At 42.6% G+C, this 20,631-nt stretch overlaps 2 protein-coding genes across 13 annotated transcripts in view; one reads left to right on the forward strand and one right to left on the reverse strand.

Annotated features, from left to right (window-relative positions):
* The window catches only part of gamt (guanidinoacetate N-methyltransferase), a 5,032-nt gene extending 3,517 nt beyond the window's left edge, over positions 1 to 1,515 (reverse strand). The window contains exon 1 of the mRNA XM_063200142.1: positions 1,205 to 1,515. Within this exon, the coding sequence (XP_063056212.1) occupies positions 1,205 to 1,379 (175 nt within the window). The 5' untranslated portion in view covers positions 1,380 to 1,515. The remainder of the gene's footprint in view (positions 1 to 1,204) is intronic.
* A 1,214-nt stretch (positions 1,516 to 2,729) lies between these two features.
* Positions 2,730 to 20,631, forward strand: part of dazap1 (DAZ associated protein 1) — a 28,636-nt gene continuing 10,734 nt past the window's right edge. For 3 of the 12 annotated variants that reach the window (XM_063201049.1, XM_063201055.1, XM_063201058.1), the window contains exons 1-10: positions 2,730 to 2,856; positions 4,566 to 4,606; positions 6,565 to 6,731; positions 7,218 to 7,283; positions 7,790 to 7,897; positions 8,940 to 8,988; positions 13,945 to 14,027; positions 17,202 to 17,355; positions 19,193 to 19,222; positions 19,867 to 20,034. In XM_063201049.1, coding sequence (XP_063057119.1) covers positions 2,789 to 2,856; positions 4,566 to 4,606; positions 6,565 to 6,731; positions 7,218 to 7,283; positions 7,790 to 7,897; positions 8,940 to 8,988; positions 13,945 to 14,027; positions 17,202 to 17,355; positions 19,193 to 19,222; positions 19,867 to 20,034 — 934 coding nt within the window. In that variant the 5' untranslated portion in view covers positions 2,730 to 2,788. The remainder of the gene's footprint in view (positions 2,857 to 4,565; positions 4,607 to 6,564; positions 6,732 to 7,217; positions 7,284 to 7,789; positions 7,898 to 8,939; positions 8,989 to 13,944; positions 14,028 to 17,201; positions 17,356 to 19,192; positions 19,223 to 19,866; positions 20,035 to 20,631) is intronic. The other 9 variants (XM_063201053.1, XM_063201056.1, XM_063201060.1 and 6 more) reach the window with 4 other exon arrangements.

Genomic DNA, 20,631 nt, shown 5'->3' on the forward strand with positions numbered 1-20,631 from the left:
TAGATGATTTACCTCTTAACTTAACCTGGTTTACTCCTGAAACAGCTTTGTAGTAAAGGCCCCAGAAATGCCCCCACTGGTTGTAAACACCAGGCCGGATCCACCCAGATGTCTCTGTAGCATCTGCTGGGGATGCGCGCGGTGTATTGATATGTGATACAGCGACCAGGGTGTGTCACAGAGTGCAAGTGTATAGCAATATGCCCTTTCCACACCCTAAAGGAATGCCTGTGGGAGAGCAGCAGGCATGCTTATGATGACCCTTCGCAGCTTAGTATTTCAAAAAAAGGTAAAAATAGCTGATGTGAAAGAGAGTAGACTACGGTCACATGCCCACCATTCAATGTATGCTTGCAGCATGGCTTTGGAAATGAAGTGATTGTTTAAACTTGAAAACAGAAAATGTACAATAGTCCTAAGAGAGTAAGGCCGAGAGCCACCATCGCAAATACAGCTGAAATAAGTACCGTATTTAAAATACAGGATTCTTCAGACTGATAGTAAAATGTCTATTTTAGCATAACCAACGTTCTTCTCTGTGATATGAATGAAAGGATGGATGAGAATATTCTTTCTATTCAGTCCTCCAATCAAAGGGCTCTACTTCAATAATAACCTAATTAACAAAACCCTCATTGTAACTCAGTCTTTACTACTTGTAACAAATTTGTAGCCAGTAATGTGAGTGGAGAGTAGTCGACCAAACCAACCCATGTGATTAGGGCTGCTTAGTACTGCATTAACAGGGCTGAGTGCTTCAATGGTGCCAATCATAAATCATATGCCCCGCCCATGGCCTTGGATTTCACTGTCACGTCAGGCGCACCAACCTGCCCCACTCACACATGTGTGCACGCTGTGTTAAGGAATGGTGCTTTCTCACAGAAAAACCTCAAAGAATTTAAAGGTCACAGCTGGAAATAAACTTCTTGCAATCACGTTGTTTACTCTGCATGAAACCATTTTCTGGTGGCTTATTTTGCTATTCTTTATAGCTTCTTAACAACCTCAACAGGGATACCAGACCATACGGTTACTTAAATCAGTTTCATAAGATGAATAAAGTCAAATCTCTGTAGTATGACAGAGTGTATAGCAAAGTGACACTTAAAAACAAGTGTGAGCTTTGTGCACAACATACCTCCGGACTTGGATAGCCCCTTAACTTTTGCAAATGCCCATTCAATCATTCATTCATTCTTACCCTTGGAGGCAGCAACAGTTGACAGGGAGTGCATGTATGGAGTCTCCCATCGTTCCATGACGGGCTTGCCCAAAATTTCGAGGTGAGTGTCGGTTTCATTGTACCCGGCGCTGGCGTCGTGCCACCCTGCCTTGCAGTCTTCTCCCTTATTGAATATGGGTTGCGCGGTAGTCATTGTGAAGTGGTCAAGAGTTGTTCCCTGAGGAGCTGGTCAGAGCAGTGGAAGAGACCTCGGGAGCGACAGCGTCTCTTTATATGCCAGAGAAACTGCTGATTGTGCAAGAGATAGCAAAGTGTAGCCAGTGCTTGATAAGTAGCTAGCAATCGAAGGAAGGGGCAAGGGGGTGGTGTCGCCGAATGCGGCTCCAACTGGACCAAAAGAAAAAAAAGATTCCCCCCACTTGAAGAGATCAAGTTACTCTATGTAGTTTAGTCCTGCGTAAATCAGTCAGTGTACGAAACATTGACCAATAGCATTATTAGAGTAAGAAGCAAGTGGGAGTAAGTAATCCCTTTATTGACTTTACAATAACTATCTCCCATTTATTATGGGTGTTAAGGTTACCCCACTTTCCCCAGTCTGTTCATTAACCCAACTCTGGGTCACAAGTTCACAGCGCAGCGCACTAATTCAATGAGAAAGCGAGTGAGTGGAATGCGTGCCCAAAGTGGAACCTATAGACGATTAAAACGTATGCAATGTGCATGCATTAATCTGCCTTTGTATATGGCAATTATTAAATAGCCTATATTTGCCATTAACCCAACTCTGGGTCACAAGTTCACAGCGCAGCGCACTAATTCAATGAGAAAGCGAGTGAGTGGAATGCGTGCCCAAAGTGGAACCTATAGACGATTAAAACGTATGCAATGTGCATGCATTAATCTGCCTTTGTATATGGCAATTATTAAATAGCCTATGCAATATTTGTCAGGCTATTTGTCCATTTGCCATTTTGTCAACATTCCAGGCGTATGCATGGGACGTTATTCAACACACATGTCCAAACATAGCATATTTGCAACCCAATGGTGAGGTAATTATACACTTATTAAGCAACTAATAGGATGGGTTTTATTATCATCCTCATTAAAACAAACTGCACAAACAAAACATAGGCCTATTCTTTGTGCCAATTTGTGCCAGACTATGTCTACAAGTAGGCCTATATTGATGAATCCACTAAAGATGAAAGAATGCAACCACAGCATTAGTTGGTTGGCCCATCAATTTGTTATTTCACCTTCAGTGAAATGGTTTGGCAAGAATTGCATAGTCTACCAACTGATAAAGCAACTGCTGCAATCGGTTGTTAATCGACATCCTTGGGACATCTTTTTGTTCAGTGTCAGCATTATGGATTGCAGCGTGTTAAAATTTCAACAGTCCCAGAAGTGTTCATGTATCATGACATTATTTTTTATCCAGTGTGACTACATATCCCAGAGAATGTTAAACCCCTGCTGGAAGACCCCGTGGCGAACGCGTCGGCATTGCGCAGATTCGGTTTGAACCTGGAGCGGAGTGACCTTCCCTGGGAGGAGAGTTGAACAGATCAGAGGCAGAATTCACACAGAGCACCGATGGTTACTCTCCAGCCCGCCACTCCTGCCTCAGAAATGAACAACAACTTAGTGGGAGATGAAGTGGGGTAAGATGACATTGACACAGCTAGAGAAATTAGCTGTAGATTAGTCTGTGCAGATGTTCAGTCAGCCTGTCAGTTTGACACTGATATGTTACTACCTGCAGACTCCGGGTGTTTGGTTAAGTTTGACATCGCCGTGGCTAACGATAGCTGTCAATTAGCAAATAGCTAATATAAAGTCTTTAAACGTTGGACAATCAAATATGACAGGACTGGATATTGTCTTTATGCATCATAACAGTATTTTGTAGTCATGTGTGTATTTTGGCAGTATGTATGATTCTTAGCCTGCATGTATTTCCATACATTTCCAGATGGAAGGTGGTATAATGACAGTTAGCTGGCTAGCTCATTGTTTGCTACTAGGTAGTTAGCTGACAGCCAGAGTAACGCAACGGTAATTAACGTCTGCTAACTAGCGAGCTATTGTCTGTCAAACTTTTAACCGCAAAGGTCCCATCCTCAACCTCTTTAAAAAACGCCACAGTCCCCGTCTTCTCAGAGAGTGTTTGTCAGCTTCGGTCGGATGCAGGTATCAGTCTGTATTGTCATGTCCTATGTCCTCTATGCGCTGGAAGTTGGTTTATTCATTGGTTTCGTTCGAGCTAGCATTTTAGCCAACGTTATTAGCCATGCAGGCTAATGTTAAAGAGTAGTGGGAATGTCAGTATAACGTTTCAGTGACCGCTCTGAAATTCCAGCTGGTTAACTGCCGAGATAATGGGCAGTCACCTTTCAAAGTGTTCAGTTCATGACTGGTAAGCGTACTGGCGATAGAGTAGTCTTGATGCATTGGTGGTCTCTCATTGCTTCTATGTGCACTTGTCCACTTGAAGTCACCCAACGTCTATTGACTGTTTATGCGTGACTTTGGCTGAACATCGATTATACCTGAATTAACCGATGTTGAGTGAGTCCCGTAAGTGGGTGATGAATTATAGAGGGAAAGAATAGCCTGTCGGTATTATTTCTTCAGTGACCTTGTCACATGGCTTGAATTGTATTATGTAGTGCCACTAGAACTCTGGAGACAAAATGCCATAAATGGGATGAAAACGTGGCAGCTAGATCCATAACGAAATGTGTTGTGACAGACGGTTCTTTTTTCTCACTTTGTTGGTGTATCTCGACAAGTAAAGACTGTCCTGCTAACCTCCTTTTTGTGCAATTCGAAAGTTACATTAAACGCCTTGCACTGGAGATAACAGCGTTATCAGTGGGGAAAGGAGGCTATTTGCCACTTGATAGTTTCTTCAGTGCACACCATGCCCCGGACGGCCATCCTCCCATTTATTGTAGAATGCTGATGCGGGGTATTTGTGTTTTTTCCCCTCCAGTGTCGTATTGAGATCCATTACTTGCTTCTGACGGTTGTAGGTGCAGACCTAAATGTTTGCAAGTGCACCAGCCGACACACATGAAGTAACCTGAATCTCTCAACCTGAGATCTCCCGTATTCGGGTTGTATTGGTGAGCAACCCAACCATGTCAAGGGTTAGGGTCAGTGCAAATGTAGCTTAATAATTTGGCTAGGCTGTATTAATTCCTGTGCTATTGGAGAGTCGTCTTATATTATTCATGGTAACCTGCACACACTGCCGAGACAGGGATGTAGCATTACAAATTAATTACATTCCCACTGATTGGTGAAAATTGTTCGGTTTTGGCAATACTGTGCTAGAAAGCTGTCCGTATGTGTTTTCTCTGCACAGGAAGCTATTTGTTGGAGGGTTGGACTGGAGTACCACCCAGGGTAAGTTGATTTTCTCATTGTCTTGTAGTTATTAGGGTCTTTGATGTTCATGTTAGGAATGCACACATGTGAACATTTTGGTGCACTTATGAAATGTGCCATTATGAAATGTGCCATAAGTGAGACATATCAAAGTTGAATGGCATAGAGCGGTTCTAAAAAGCTGTGAGGGAAATGATTGTAATTGGATGCATTGGTCATTAAATACTGTGCACTAATTTTAAACGATCTCTTATGATCTTTCCAAACCCTACGCGTTTTGCCCCAAACTTGTCTTTTGATACCGGTCTGCTTCTGAACATATGTCGCAGCGGTAATCTAATTGCCTCTCTCTCACACACACACACACACACACACACACACACACACACATACACACACACACCCTAAGTTACACTTAACATCCGTCACTTGCACTCCGACACTTGCAATCAACTCCAACGCCAAACTCTAAGCCACAGTTGAGTGTCTCTCTTTCGATGCCCCTCCAGTCTAAATAGTCATCGTAAATGCTGCATATAGCGCTGGTAGTTTTATCCTCTTAGTGGTCTTGTCTGTGACCTAAGTTGGGCTGCTGTGTATGTCTCGCTGGGGGGACTGGGAGCTGGGGGCTGGGGGCTTTCACATGCCCTGTCGTGAGTGCAGTGGATATCTGGCTACTACTGATGTGTTTGCTCTGAGCTCCGCATCCTGACGATGCACCCCCCAAAGTGGTCTTGACAAGCTCACTCTCTCTCCCTCTCCATTTCTGTCTCTCTTTCTCCCTCTCTGTTTCTCTCTCATTCCATTCCCCATCTCTCTCTTCTCTCACTGTCTGTCTGCCCCCTTTCATTCACTGTCTCTCTCCATCTCTCTCTGTCTCTCCTCCCCCCACCAATATCTCCATCTCTCCATCTCCGTGTCTCTCCTCCCCCCCCTGTTCTCTGGTCTTTGCAGCCAGCCACTGGGCCTCAAGCCACACGTGTCAAACGATGTGAGCCATGAAGCCACCGCGTCTCGCTTAAAATCCTCTCCTTACCAACCTCAACACTAATCCCCCAACCAGCCCACCCAATAGCCCCAGAGCTACCCAGTTCCATAGGCAACCCTCACCTCCCACACACATAGCACTGCAGTGGATTGCTTTGCAGTGACCTCTCAGTGCAGGCGTGAGGAACCTATATTTTGAGGGCCGTTTACAGCCCTTGAGGCCGTCTTATCCGTCTTATCCCCCCCCATAATTTTAATGTCATGCAGTTTCATATGAAATATGACATGTTTTGTTAGAAATGTTAGAAATCACTTTTGCAATATAATTAAGTTATACATATTTTCAGGGTACCTCGTGAAGGTGGAGTCTGTAAAGGTGTCCGACGTCAATTATAGGCCCGAAGTGCAGGGAGAAATTCTGCTTTGTGCTCATAGTATAGCCCTTGGAGGACTTAATAAAATTTTAAGTGGCCCTTGAATGAAAAAATTTCCATCCCTGTCTTAGCACAAGGTAATCAGGGCAGCAAAGCTCATTCATAGCAGAGATGGAGAGACCACTAACAAGGAACACACACAATGCCTTACATTGCCTTACAATGCCTTACAATGATGAAGGCAGCTCAGCGAGAGACAATTGGATAGACACAACGGCAGTAAGGGCACTCGCTGCATACTAAACTGAATGGCGTTTTTGACTTTGGGAAGTTATGTTGCCACATGAACTTCCTTGATTCAGATATATGGAGTGACCTCAATGACATTCTCCATTTCGAAAGTCATTGTGCCTCACAAACTGACTTCATTCTGATCTATGGTGTGTTTAAACGGGTAAAAATGTGTTTCTGTCCTGCTACTCAGGCATTTTGTATTGCCAGAGTGCGATGTGCGTGATACACGTTGCCTCGTTCATCCTTGTGTAAGTGAAAATGCATGAATTGGTCCGTTAGTTGCCCATGTTTTATGTATGTGTGTGTTCTCTTATCTAATAGAGACGCTACGAAACTACTTCTCCCAGTATGGAGAGGTGGTGGACTGTGTTATCATGAAGGACAAAAGCACAAATCAGTCACGGGGCTTTGGCTTTGTCAAGTTCAAAGATCCCAACTGTGTTCGAACAGTGCTGGAAACCAAACCTCACAACCTTGATGGAAGAAATGTGAGTTATAACAATTATTTTTCTTTATTTAATATTCTGTTGTTACCCCTATATTGCAACAATGTTATGAAAGACTGTAGACACACAAACTCTAGACCAATTATCTGAAAGCGCTCTACTCCACATACACTATTTTTTGGTCTGAAGAATGTGGCTCACCTGGTCAGTGCTGTTACTTAACGGGTGTATATTGCTTGTGGAAATTGGGGAGATAATTCTTTTTTTTTAAAAGAAATGAAAACATACCTTCCATAAGAAAGGAAAATGACACTGACGATGTAACCAAAAGATGTACAGTATTTTGATGCATTGTCTCTTATCCTATTATTTCACTGCATGACGTTTACTCACTCTCCCACACCAATTGAAACCGTTACATGCATTTATTGTTATATCGCATGCCACATACGGCAATCTGAGTTTGCAATGCATTGACCCAAAGAGGCAGAAAGGTGAAGCTAATTATGGTTCTTTTTCGACCAACAGATTGATCCCAAGCCTTGTACACCTCGAGGGATGCAGCCTGAAAAGACCCGCACAAAGGAAGGCTGGGTAAGGGCTTTGTGGCTCCTAGGTCAATGTCACCTGCAGATAGAAGCAGACACAGATAAGGGAGGAGCAGAGAGGAGAGGGCTCAGTGGGGAAAGGCTTTTTTTAACAGCCTTTTTCTTTGTTTGTCTAAGAGAGAGTGGTTTACACGTGGTGTGGGGATATTGTAAGAGCTTGTAATCTTCTTGTTAAGTGAGGTTGGTATGAATGCAGTGCTGTGCAGTAATTATTTTCCTTGCACGTGTGACATGGAAAGTGAGAAGGGTCCGGGTTTTTCCCCCCCCCTTTTTTCCTCCGAGCTCAGCAGAGATGGAGATCATCATTGTGACATCTCAAGAGCATTAGCCTGGGGCCGTAGAGGGGATGCTATTGCCGCTCTTGCTTTCATTCAACAGCACTGTACTGTATTATCGGCTTCCATGTCCTTTTATAGTACCTCCTCTGACCAACATTCTTGTGTGTGTACGTGTCTGTGTTTCTGTCCTTCTGTATTTTCTCTTTTTCCACAGAAGGCGGGAAAAAGCGACAGCAATAAATCTAAGAAGATATTTGTAGGTGGCATCCCTCATAATTGCGGGGAACCTGAACTCAGGGATTATTTTAACAGATTTGGTGTGGTAAGTAGTAGTACGTAAGCGAGTGATTGAGTGAGTGATGTACCACATTTCACGTCCCCCTGACTGTCACGCTCAAAATAGAAAATGATAAACGCAGCACTTTTCAATTTCAAGTATCCTATCAAAAATCTCTCCTCATGTATTGGTTTGCACTCATGAATAATGGAAAAGCTATTCAACAGAGTGGAAATTGGAAGATGGAGGATATCATTCATGCACTCGTTAGCGTACATGAATTATTGGGTTTTTCTTTTCTTTTCTGTGTGTGTGGAATCAGCTCCCCCAGTAAACTCAGTAAAGAGATGCGCTTATCAGGAACACTTGCTTGTACTGTACTGTGTGCCATATGGTAATGAATCTGACTCATTCTGAATCAGCCCGAAGTGTCCATATTTAATGCTGACCTTTTTTATGCTCACGACAAAAATATCATGAAACGTATAAAAAAACCCACCTCAGTAAATACAGATGCTTTGTGTTTGCCCTGCGTTGGAAATCGCACAGATAGTTTTGTGAGATGTGTGTGTTTGTCAGGTAATCGGCTGACTCATTATTTATCTCAGTTAGTGAAGCAGTTCACATTGGTGTTTTCCTCTTCTGTGCAATATTTTATCTTCTATGTAAACATTTGTCTAGTTTTTAGTTTATTGCATTTTTGTTGAATATATTTCAGTGCGAATCAGTGACTCTGGATTATTATTACTGGTATTGTTTGATAGATTTTTTATTGTTAACCCCTTAAGATGGACACTACTCCTGTTTTAAATAAGATGTTACCAGAATGGCAGTGACCAAGTCATAATGTATTACTAAAGGCCCTGTGCCCTGTCATAGTGGAGTAGTGTGCTACCGTAGTTCATTTTTTTCAGTGATTATTACAATGTCCCAGTGGCGGGTCGGTGTCTGGTAATGCATACTAAATTCAGAATTTTTGTTGAATATATTTCAGTGTTTGCAGAATCTAGATTATTATTATAGTTTTTTTTGGTGTTAAATACAACATTTCAGTGTGTTGCTAAGTGATGCGCACTGTTCTCCACAGGTCACAGAGGTGGTAATGATCTATGACGCGGAGAAACAGAGGCCACGAGGTAAAACCTGCTCTGGCATTCCCACACTCATGCTCTCCCCTCCACCCCCACTCATGACAAACTATTCTAACCCAAAGAGGGAAACAAAAAATTTCCTATCAAACAAAAATCTGTCTCTCCAACAAAAAAGGAGCATTCTCCTCCTCTTGCTCCACCTCACATCTGACATCAGCCTCTCTCACACTCTTTATCTATCTACCTATCTGTCTATCTACCTGTCCATCGTCCACTCATGCCCATCTCGCCACTTGGCACTGCATCCTAAAAAAACGCATGCCCAACTCTTGTCTTCCGCCATGCCATCTGAGCGTTGTTGCATGGTGCGAAAGCAGAGCCAGTTGCATCAGCATGGTGTCCTGATGAAATAACCGTACGGTACTCATGGTGTTGTGTGGTACTCTCAGTCTCCGCCCATGCTGCATATACATAGTGATGACTGTACTGTACAGTGATGACTTTTTGCTGTGAGAATTTGTTCTGTCACTGTGTTGAAAAAAAGCATGTCGTGTTCGGTGTACGTTTTTGCTTGAGAGTAATAACGACGACCACCAAGTTAAGACTGTTGTAAATCACATACACTTGAACCTGTTGACCGCACACAGTGCAGTGTAGTCTGATTGAGTGGGGCTAGTTTGACATTGACGTGAAACCTCTGCAATTGAGTTACATTTTAAAGGCAAGTCGTTATGCAAGCAGTTTTGAATACAACATGGGTGGCTTGTGTAGTGTAATCTTTCACAAAGTATCTTAAGTTTCTACAGAAATGAGTAGCCTTTATTTGAAATGCATTTTAAAAGGCAAAAACATCAGAACAAATCAGTGACTGGAATTGGAGATTTAACTTGGTTATAGAAATGACTTGTAGGAAGTTTGAGGACCGTGGGAGTTGTTCTCTGTGGACAGTTTAATATTGGAGTAGAATGACAGTCTCTGTACTGTCTGAGGATGTGCAATAGGTTTTGGTGCTGAACCACACCAACACAAAGATGAACAATTCTTCACAGATCTCTGTTTTCATAGCTATCTCTTTGGGTAGAAATGGAATAGTTTGTCATATATAAACTTGCACCCAAGTTTAAAAACGAGAAGTAGTCTCATTAAGCATTCTCAAGTGTTTGCTGTAGATTAATTTATTAAAAATCCCAACTCTCTTTTTTCGTTGTAATTCATTTTTTTAACATTTAAACACTTGACTAAGTTTTATTTACTGACATTGATCTAGACATTTTTTTACATGCTAAATTTCATAGTAAGTGTTGTCATGTAGACATTAAGTACTTTTGTAAGTAAGCCCTATCTTTCTTTTTCTGTCCCTCCCTTTTTCCTTGTGAAATTGTTTGGATGAATGTGATTAACTCTGTCTCTTTTTTAAGATGTTCCTTTCTCCTTTAGGTCATAGTATACTGAGTGGTACCACAAAGATATAGGTCTGTTGAAAGTCAATGACATGGGCTGGCTGTGTGTTCAAGAGGTGTAGTCAAGGTTTTTAGTCAAGTGGGACGTTTGTGTCATTTGCACACCACACGAACAAGGATGCAAATGCGCTAACCTCTGTCGGTTTGGAGGTTTGCATGGCCCAAATTGGTTTTAATAGATAAAGCCGAAGAGAAAATGCTCACTCTGAGTAAAGGACGAATGACAAAGTCTTTCAGACAGCAACCAATATATCTGGCAATTTTTAGTCAAGTCAAGTTTATTAAATACTATACCACATTTCAACACTGTTGATCCCAAAGTTCTTCAGAAACACAATAAGCAATTCAGTTTGCAGAAACAACATTGTGAAATGCAAGTTGGCGTGAATATGAACTCTTGTGTGGTCTTGAGTGTGAATCGTAGTGCAGTAAATGTAATGGTGTAAGGGGAGGACAGGGAGAGATCAAAGCGGATGATTAATCTAATGCGGCGGAGGGGAGCGGCGCATGCTGCCGATGCTAGCTGCTCATTAGACGCTTCACTTCATATGGAGCCACTGGAGAATTGCATCTTAATGCTGAATTACTAGACTACCACACACACACTCTAAGCATATGCAAACGCATAATGAATCAGTGATGAGCTCATTTACACACCGAATACAGGTGTTTCGCTTGTAACCTGATCGGCTTCAGTTCACTGCCAGTGCTGCTGCAGTATGTTTTAATTTAAACTTCAACGTAAACATCTCACTTCCATGTTGATCTGAGAGGTGCATCTCAATAAATGCTTAATTACCACGCACACTCCCACACATATTCATATGCAATGTGTAATGAATCGACAAGCACATCTCCCAACACTAAAACGGCGTAGCGACTAGCGAGAGCTCTCAATGCAAACAGTGCCGGTGCAGTACATTACAATTTCCGGTAACACTTTCTATGAAGCCCATATCTATAGCGCATTATAAACGCATTTATAACAACTTATAATGCACATCATAATTAATCATAGTGCATTATGACAGTTATAATGTATAATAAGCCCATTCAGTGCCTGTAGTTTATAACCATTCACGAGCACTCAAAACACACTAAGATTCATAATTCATTTATAAGCTAGATTTATAGTTATTCATGACTGTTGATATAATCCATCATGAAGCGTTATGAGTGCAGTCATAATGCACTATGATGATGATGTGCATTATAAGTTGTTATAAATGTGCTCATAATGCGCTATAGATATGGGCTTCATAGAAAGTGTTACCCAATTTCCTCATCGCCAACGACATCTCACTTTTATCCCCCCACTCTGCCCCCACACACCACCACTGCCACCTGTGCTCAAATGACTAATGGAAATGTCACCGAGCGCACAGCACCGGCACACAGCACAGCAGAGTAGAGTGGGGTTTAGTTTATCCTTGTAGATGGCAGGTCACGGCGCGCGGCTGATGGTTGCTGGATAGACCCCCGTATCCTCTAGATATTGTGCATGGATACTGCTGTGACCTGGCTCTCTTTACGGGTGCCAGCTAACCAGGGAGTGTCCTAAGGCCCTTATCCTCTGCTCGCTGTTGCGCTCTGATGCTTTTTGTGGCTGACTGTCATCATGGCAACCTTCAGAATTGAGATCGTGGTCAAGGTCGAGTGGGTATATTTAGGGACGATTCACACAGATGGGCAATGGCTTCATGTACTAAGTAGTCAGGATGAGAGAGATCACACACACACGTGCTCACGTGCGGACACGCGTGCACACTCACATACACACTCCTGCTTTGCTCTCGCAGGACCCACAAAATCGGAATCAGGTTATATCCCAGTGTGCATGGCTCTGACAACCTAATTCTGCCACCGCTATAAGTTTATTTGATCAGCGTAAAACTAGTTCAGAGTAGTTGGATGGTGCCGCAGCATGAGCACGAGCACAAGCACAAGTTTGTGGCGCATGGTCGCCCCTTTTTAGTTTGCCTGGAGCTAGCGAGGGGTCCACATTCGTCTTAGTCACTGAAGATGGGGATGGAACTAAGGGTTTCGTTTCCGCAGGCGAGATACAACAACTTTACTTTTACTTTTTACTTTTTGGTTTCAGATTTGAGGTCACGTTCTTCTAGATGGTACTGTAACCCATATAGCCTACACCAGGGAGATTAGAGACCCAAATTTTGACCTGGATAAGAAAAAAAGTAGGCTTGAGGGAAGTTATAAGCGGAGCCCCTAAACATAGCGTTGGAAATGTTTCAACAATACCTGCCAGATGCCTTGTTAAAAAAAAAAAAAAAACCTGGTCATGTGGTTAAACCAAAACTGACATTTTTCTTTTGACTTGACGTTTAGCTCCACTTTTTTTTCTAAAACTCTGAAGACAAAAAGGCATCTGGAACAAAGTTAATGTCTTATCGTGACTGCCCCCCCAGGTTAAACCTGGAACGGAGAGTGTTGATTTTGTGAACGTTTATGTAATTATTTATCCAATGCAAGTGTGAGCTGTTACCCTGGAGACGTGTTCCACATAGATGTCCTCCTTCATGCCCCGTTTTAGTGGAGCACAAGTGTGCAAACTGGTCTCGTGCGCTCGCACTGCAAGAGCGAAACGGAAAACTTTTGGTTACACCTCACGAAACAGACAACAACATCTCCTTGCTGTCACATTTCCTTAAAAAAAGAACTACGGCCTATATCTTTGTGCTGCTGTTGTAAGATGTACTTTAATTGCTTAATGGTTATATATTTGATATTGTGGCATACAAGGCTTACATCCGGGTTTGCCTCAAAGCACTGAAAAGGAAAGCTTTGAGAAAGCCTGGAGATATAGCCTGTCAGCAATGACTTTGGTTTACCATCTCAAGTTGTTTTTTGATTTTTTTTCCTTTTTGTTTTCGTTTCGTTGTGCATTAACCAGTGTTCGGCTGCTACCAGCATTTTGCTACTCAATGTTATGACAAGGGGCAAGATCAAGATGGGGTTGGGATGAGCTTCAAGATGGGGCATGTGCATTCACGCTTACACACCTAGAGCACTGCTCCTGGAGATTAAGAGAGAAAGTTACTAGAATAATGTGTTAAAATATTACTATAAAATATGAAATGTTTAATTTATAATTCAGTGAGATATGAAACACTAGTTGTGACCAAAAAACATGACTTGGTCGGAATTTAATGTTAAGCTTTTCTCAGGCATGCATGCCCAGATGGCTATGCTGCTTTGTCATCAGCACCACATCAGATCTGCTGAAGAGAAAAGAGAGGAAAAAAAGAAGTCGGTGTTGAGTGTCGTCACCTTCCCAGGCGAGCCCTCTTTTTAACCTGAGGGCGTATAGTCTCATCATCCCAACTCCAGGAGCCCCAGGCTCCTCCTTGATAGACCTCCTTGGGCTTTCTCTTCCTTCTTTCCCCCCATACCCCCCCCTCTCCTTTCCTCTCCTCTCCCTACCTACCTACCTACCTACCCACCCACCCCCTTAAACTGTTCTTCATCTTGTGATGTCACAAAAGCACCCTGCTACCTTGATTCACTTTTGGTCGTTGGATAGGTTTTGGATTTATTACTTTCGAGGCCGAGCAGTCAGTGGACCAGGCTGTCAACATGCATTTTCACGACATCATGGGCAAAAAAGTGTGTAGTTGTAGTTTAATTTTACCCTAAAGTTGGAACCGAGGCTTGGGCGACTCAGACACAAAGAGCCATTTGTCCCAAACGAGTGCAAGTGGTCTCTGTTACTGAGGACCTAGGATTTTCAGACAAGACATTAATTTGGCTTCTGTAGCTCTTCAGCGCCTTATGGAAAAGGCCTCCTGGAGATCTTAAAGATTTAGAGTTATGTGGTGACGACAATAATGCAAAATTAAGGATAATGTTGAACTTTTGTCACTCAAGGCTCGGTTTAGAAAGACCACTCCTTTAGGATGTCTGTTGTAGCTGTCCCCAGAAATCCCTTCAACCCTTTAAAAACATCTTGACTAATTATAAGTTTGGTAATTAATTTGGCTTTTTTATCCCAGCGAAGGTCACCTAAAGGATTGGTCTCTTTCATCTTCTGTTTGTTTTTCCATTTTTTATTTTCATTTAACTGGTTTGATTTTATTTTTTCTGCCAGGTCACTTACAGTTTGAGCTATAAGCATTTTTACTCGATGAGTTTAAATCGGAACACAAAAGCAATAGCGAAAGGAAAAGGCAAATTAAGTGACCTCCATTTTCCAGAATCTCCATACTGTGTCATCTAACTACAAAATTTATATCCCATCCGCCGATTTCTCACAGGTTTTATTCACAGCTCTCTTTGTGTGGAAGTGAAATCATGACTTAGCTCAAGCCACGTCTCTGGTGCTGGTACTGTACCTCCTCCCCCCCTCTGCTCCTCCGTATGATTTTGTCATTATGTTTTTAATTGGGGTTATGAATTAAGGGATTTGATGAACCAGAGGGACTTTCCCTTTCTCCCTTGATGGATCATAGCTGTCATGATCCCAAAACCACACACGTGCACTTTAATGATAATAATTTCTCCTACCGTTCTGGTTTTGAATTTTTGTCAGTTGTATATATTTTTTGTTTGTTAAACACATTGGCCACATGCTTAAGCAGTGTAGCATTTAAAATATGCTCATTTACAGTTCTGACCTCCTTGAAGCACTTTTGAAGGCTGAAGCGAGGGCAAGTTAGTTTGCTCTTTTTTTTGCAATCCTGCCATTTCATACTATTGGCAGCCTACATTTTTCTCCACTCCCAAAGCCCCCCGACCCAAGCCAATTCAACTCAGCCCAAGCTTCTCCTTGACTTTGTCCTGCTTTCCCAGAAAAGGGGCTGGGTCTCTTACCTGAGCCATTGTTCTTGTTATGACATTTTTGCAACTGGGACTTTTGGGAGGTGTAGACGAAGGAGGGGGGGGTTGGAAGGGATGGTGGAATGGATTGGATAGGTGGGTGGGTGGTGGATGGTGGGGGTGGGTTATACGGTCTTATAAATTTAGAAACTGGAGCACATCAAACTGTGTTGCAAATCCCAGTCCTGGTGCTGGGTGGTGGTGGCATAGCATAGGTAGGCATCCATCACTCCCAGGCCTGCGAGCCCGCAGGGGCGGAGGGGGTATCAGCAGAGAGAAGACATGGGGGGGTGGTGAGGAGTGGGGAGTGGTAGCGCTGAGTGGAGTGGAGTGGTGGTATCACCCACTCTTCACTACGTGTTGATAATTGGGTCGACAGAGAAGGAGGAGAAGAGAAGCGTGAAGGAGGAGGTCGGTGGCGGGGGGGAGAAAGAGAGAAAGAATAAAGGGAAAAAAAGAAGAAGAAATAAAATAATAATGTCACCACAGTTTTAAGACACTTTGAAGCGCAGAGAAGAATCTCATGCCTCACTCCTGCCGCAAGGTGACCCCAATAACTCAGCCTCTTTAGAGGAGCCTCTCTATTTCTGTCCAACACACACACACACACACACACACGGCCCTCTCAGTAGCCTGGTTTTAACAAACCGCTCGCTGAACTGCCGGCGTCCCTGGGTGGTTGTCACAGGTGGAGGCTGTGAAGAGCAAAAGTGAGGAATCTATGTCATTATTTTTTAGACCAAGTCAGGCTTGAGGCAAAGTGACATGACTTTTCATCAGAGACGGAGAGAGCTGGTACAAGATGTCATCGTGACTTAGATGCCACAAGTGCTCCAGAGATGCCTGCCAAAAAAAAAGAGATTAGCATGTGGACATTCAATGTTATTTTTTCATTCACGTTTTTAAAAACTAAGCCTGGCTTGAAGCAAAGTGACACGACTTCCCATCGTCAAAGTAGGCTAGATCCTGTACAGGACATCACCTTGACTTAGATTCTACAAGTGCTCTAGAAATGTTTTATTGAACGAGCATTGCACGGACATAATTTCATCCTTTTTTATACTAGACTGTGCAGCGACTGTATGCACTACTGTGCTGGTCAGTTGAAAACTGATTTGCTGTTTGGAGGGTTTCCTTGCCACATGGGTCTGTTGACCTGGTTTTAAACTTAGACTGGCTTGAGTTGAGATGACATGACTTTCCATCGAAGAGAGTCTGTTAGTACAAGATGAATGGCTCATATGCCACAAGTGTACCAGAGCTGCTTGCTAAAAGAGCTTTGCACACCCAAACGCACAGTATGAAGATTCCCTCCTAATTTGAACTCTATTCATTCTAAATGATAACTGCATGTTTTTGAGTCTACTAGATGTAAGGTAATAGCACATGTCTACATCCATTTCCTTCTTAAATGCCACATAAATTAGATTGAGGTTTAACGTTAACCGTGGGAAGGTAAGTCTTTTCCATTAGATTTACTCTGAATTGAAGGGCAAGTTTGTGAACAATTGTATGCAGGGTAGGGCAAATCTATGTTTCTCTGATACATGCAATGAAAGAAATTCAGTTAGATTAGTTTAAAAAAAAAACATTAATATTGATTTCATTCCTTGAGCATATGAATCTGGACAGTCAACACTTCAGTTGATGCACGGGTTACTTCATAGAAGTATCTGAGAAACATACAAGTATGATAAGATTTTAAGTATATCTTTAACTTATACAAATTTATACAGTAGTTTGTTAATGTACAACCATAGTGATAATATTATAATTATTATATCTAGACATAGCTATAATAGCCAAGTTAATAAGTAATAATAACCAAGTGGCTAACGAGAGGCATACCGGTAAATATACAGTATAGTAGCTGATTACTCTACATCAGGTTCAGATAGGTCATTCGTTGAACGTTTGGGAAAATCTCGCCTTGCAAGTTGTGTTGTGGTTGTCCTTTTTGTCCAGGTTGAAGTGAAGAAGGCGGAACCTCGCGACAGCAAGGCCCCAGGCCCTGGGCAGATCGCAGCCAGCCAATGGGGGCCCAGGGGCATCCTGAGCGCGGCCAATGGCTGGACAGCACCCCCAGCCCAGGGCTGGACACAGAGCTACGGACCTCAGGGTGAGCGGTGGAGCTTACAGAGGACATAGCATTGGCTAAAGAAATAGATGTAGGGGGAATCGCCTTTCATGTGGGCCATTTGTTGTATTTCAGACTGTGTGGGGTGGTTTTTTACTTTATGTGGAGAACAGTCAGCAAGAGATGACCCTTTTAAGATATGGTCCCTATTATGTAGGGATTGTAAGCAAAATGGCAATGGCTGATTTGCACTTGTGTTGGCAAAGAATGTAATGTTGTTGTGGTGTCTAGCAAGGTTTTTTTTAAGAGCACTGCTGTTGATGACTCCGGTGGAGTGGAGTGTACTAATAGGCTACAGACAAGGCATGAAATAGCAATAAGCTCAACACCCTGCCACAAGTATGGGCTAAATCAGCTCTGAATCAGATTATTGCAGTAAGCACTTGAGACGGGTAGAGAAGGCATTCAGTGAGGTGAATTGTCTCTCTAAGGAATTGACACCTCTTAGAGGTAGATAGCTACTGTGTGTGAGTAATTATTTTGTGGGTCAAGGGGAAATGAATGTGAAATGCTCCTTCATGCACAGGTGAAGATGAAGAAATTGATGCAAAGGATTTATTCAAATAATTATAGTCAATGTAGCACACACCAGATGTTTTGTATGTGTGTATATAATACATGCACACGCCAGCTTTCATCTGTGTGGAGTCTAATATACAAATTAGAACCTGTGCAGATATCCAAATTATAACAACACTTGCAAATCCAAACAAGCCATCCAGGTGGATGTTTTAGTGTTGTGAACACTTGTTTCTCTTTACGTTGTGCCGGAACTGCAACACAATGTTGCTATGTGCCTCTGAAATTGTAATATAGGCTAAATTTTGATGATTGAATTCTGATCGTATTGTATAACTGTTGTATAACCGTTTGGAAGTGTAGTCATGTGCCTCTACAGGAGCTGAAACCAAATTGTTTGTTAGGTGATTGAATTAAGTTGCATTTACAAAATACGTCTGAGCGATGCATGCGCACACACTGGTAATATGTGTGTGATATAGTAAGGAGAGGCTGTTGTGGACATGATTACATGCATGGACGTGGGGCTTGTGTCATATGGCCTCAATTTGATTCCGGCGGCCATTATTTTTAGCTGCCTGAATGCTGCGCTGGTTTCTATCCCCTACAGTACATACAACATTTATGCTGGTGTGTGTGTGTGTGCGTGTGTATTTGGCAATTGGAACATGAAAGCAGAACAGTGCATATTTGCATGTGCACATGTTAAGGTGATTTAAAACCTTTTGTTGTAGTTATTAGTATCCAACACCCATCGGAAACAATTGAAGACTGAAAATATTTCCATTTTTCAACGTAGACTACAATAACAAGCTGATTTCCATGTACAACTTGGTGTTATTTTTGTCTTTGCGAAGTTTTGTCGTTTGGCAAACATTTTACCAGCTGGCCTAATTTTCCCATTTCCTGAATTTATCATTGTGCCTTTTTTCACCCAAACGTGGAACAATAATGAAACAATATTGCAGTGTTTGTAGGAAGTATTTATAGAATTACGGCTACCTCTCTGATATGCAATTATGAGTGAGCTGTTGAACCAGTACAGTTAGTACAGGAGCAGACAGGCTTGTGTAACCTTGGTGTGTGTGTGTGTGTGTGTGTGTGTGTGTGTGTGTGTGTGTGTGTGTGTGTGTGTGTGTGTGTGTGTGTGCGTGTGTGTGCGTGTGCGTGTGCGCACGCACACGCACACGCACACACACGCACACGCACACACAAGCCTGCGTGCGTGCATACATGTACGTGTGTCCATGAGTATGTGTTTTCCTGTGTACTCACTGGTCACATTTTATTGTCTTTTCAGGGGTTTGGGTGTCCACGGGTCAGCCTATAGGTAGGTTGTGTTATTTTTCTTGATACTACCACCACGTTGCATTGTGTTGTGGCTAGCACAAAATGGACTGTTATCAAGGGTCAAATGTGACTTCAGGCCACAGTGGTGATAAGATGGGCAAAAAGGTGAACTTCAGACAGGAATTATCATTAGACTGTGTCCTGACCATCTACGTATGTGGATTGGGGATGTTCATCGCGTGACAAAAAGTTACTCAAGACTTAAATTATGCCCCATATACAGACTTGCATATTAGGGCCTGGCACAATTTCCATATTGACCAATGTGAACAATTTATCTAATTACAATTAGGACTGGGCTGCAGAATTTTAAAATAGAAATTTTCATACACTGAAATACCAACATGAATGGCTTTCTGTATTTTTGTGTCATAAAGGCTTTTTCTTGATTCTATGTTGTTAATCTGCTAAATGTAATTCAATGTAATTGGCATTCTTACTTTTGTGATGAAAAACATCCTTGATTCTTGGTGGTAATTGCTATTCATTCTTGTTTGTGCGTGTGTGTGTGTCCGTGTGTATCTGGGCGTGTGTGTGTATCCGTTTCTGTGTGTGTATCTGCTTGTGTGTGTGTGTGTGTGTGTGTGTGTGTGTGTGTGTGTGTGTCTGACCGTGTGTGTGAAGCAGGAGGGTACGGCCCCCCTCTCCCGACGGGCAGAGGAGCCCCAGCACAGCCCCCCTCCCCCTTCAACGCCTTCCTGGTAACAGCCACGCCCGCCGGCAGCTTCGCGCCACCTCAGGGATACCCACAACAGGGCTACAGCACGCCGCCTCAGTTTGGTCAGTCTTGGGGTAAAGGCACACCTCTCTCTCTCTCGCTTTCTCTCTTTAACTTCATTCTTCATTTGGGTGTCCAGGTAGTGAATAAGTAACTTTGTCTCATCAGACTCTACTTCAAGATAAACTTCCACTAAAAAACGGTTTTACTCGCGGCCTCAGTTTGGTCAGTTTTGGGGTAAAGCCGCCTCTCTCTCTCTCTCTCTCTCTCTCTCTCTCTCTCTCTCTCTCTCTCTCTCTCTCTCTCTCTCTCTCTTACACTTTCTTTTTCCTTCATTCACCTTTTTTGACAGTCCACAGTGTTGCTGTCATTTTTAGGCCAGGGGTATCTAGGGAGTGAATATGTAACTTTGTCTCATCAGACTCTACTAAGAAGGTCAACAGACATTCTATTCTTCAGCCTTTTCAGGGTTCCCGCGGGTTATTAAAAATATTAAAAAGGCATTGAATTTAGTTATCCAGCATTAAGAGCATTAATAGCATTGAATTAGCTGTTAAAAGTCGGGAATTTTTTTCACTGCGGCATTACATTTTCAAAAAACATTTCAGTGTGCAACCTAAAGGACGAAGTTTGTTTTTCATAATGAAGATGACGCACAGAACGTCAATACC

Source organism: Engraulis encrasicolus, chromosome 6, assembly GCF_034702125.1.
Source record: "Engraulis encrasicolus isolate BLACKSEA-1 chromosome 6, IST_EnEncr_1.0, whole genome shotgun sequence".
NCBI classification, from domain to species: domain Eukaryota; kingdom Metazoa; phylum Chordata; class Actinopteri; order Clupeiformes; family Engraulidae; genus Engraulis; species Engraulis encrasicolus.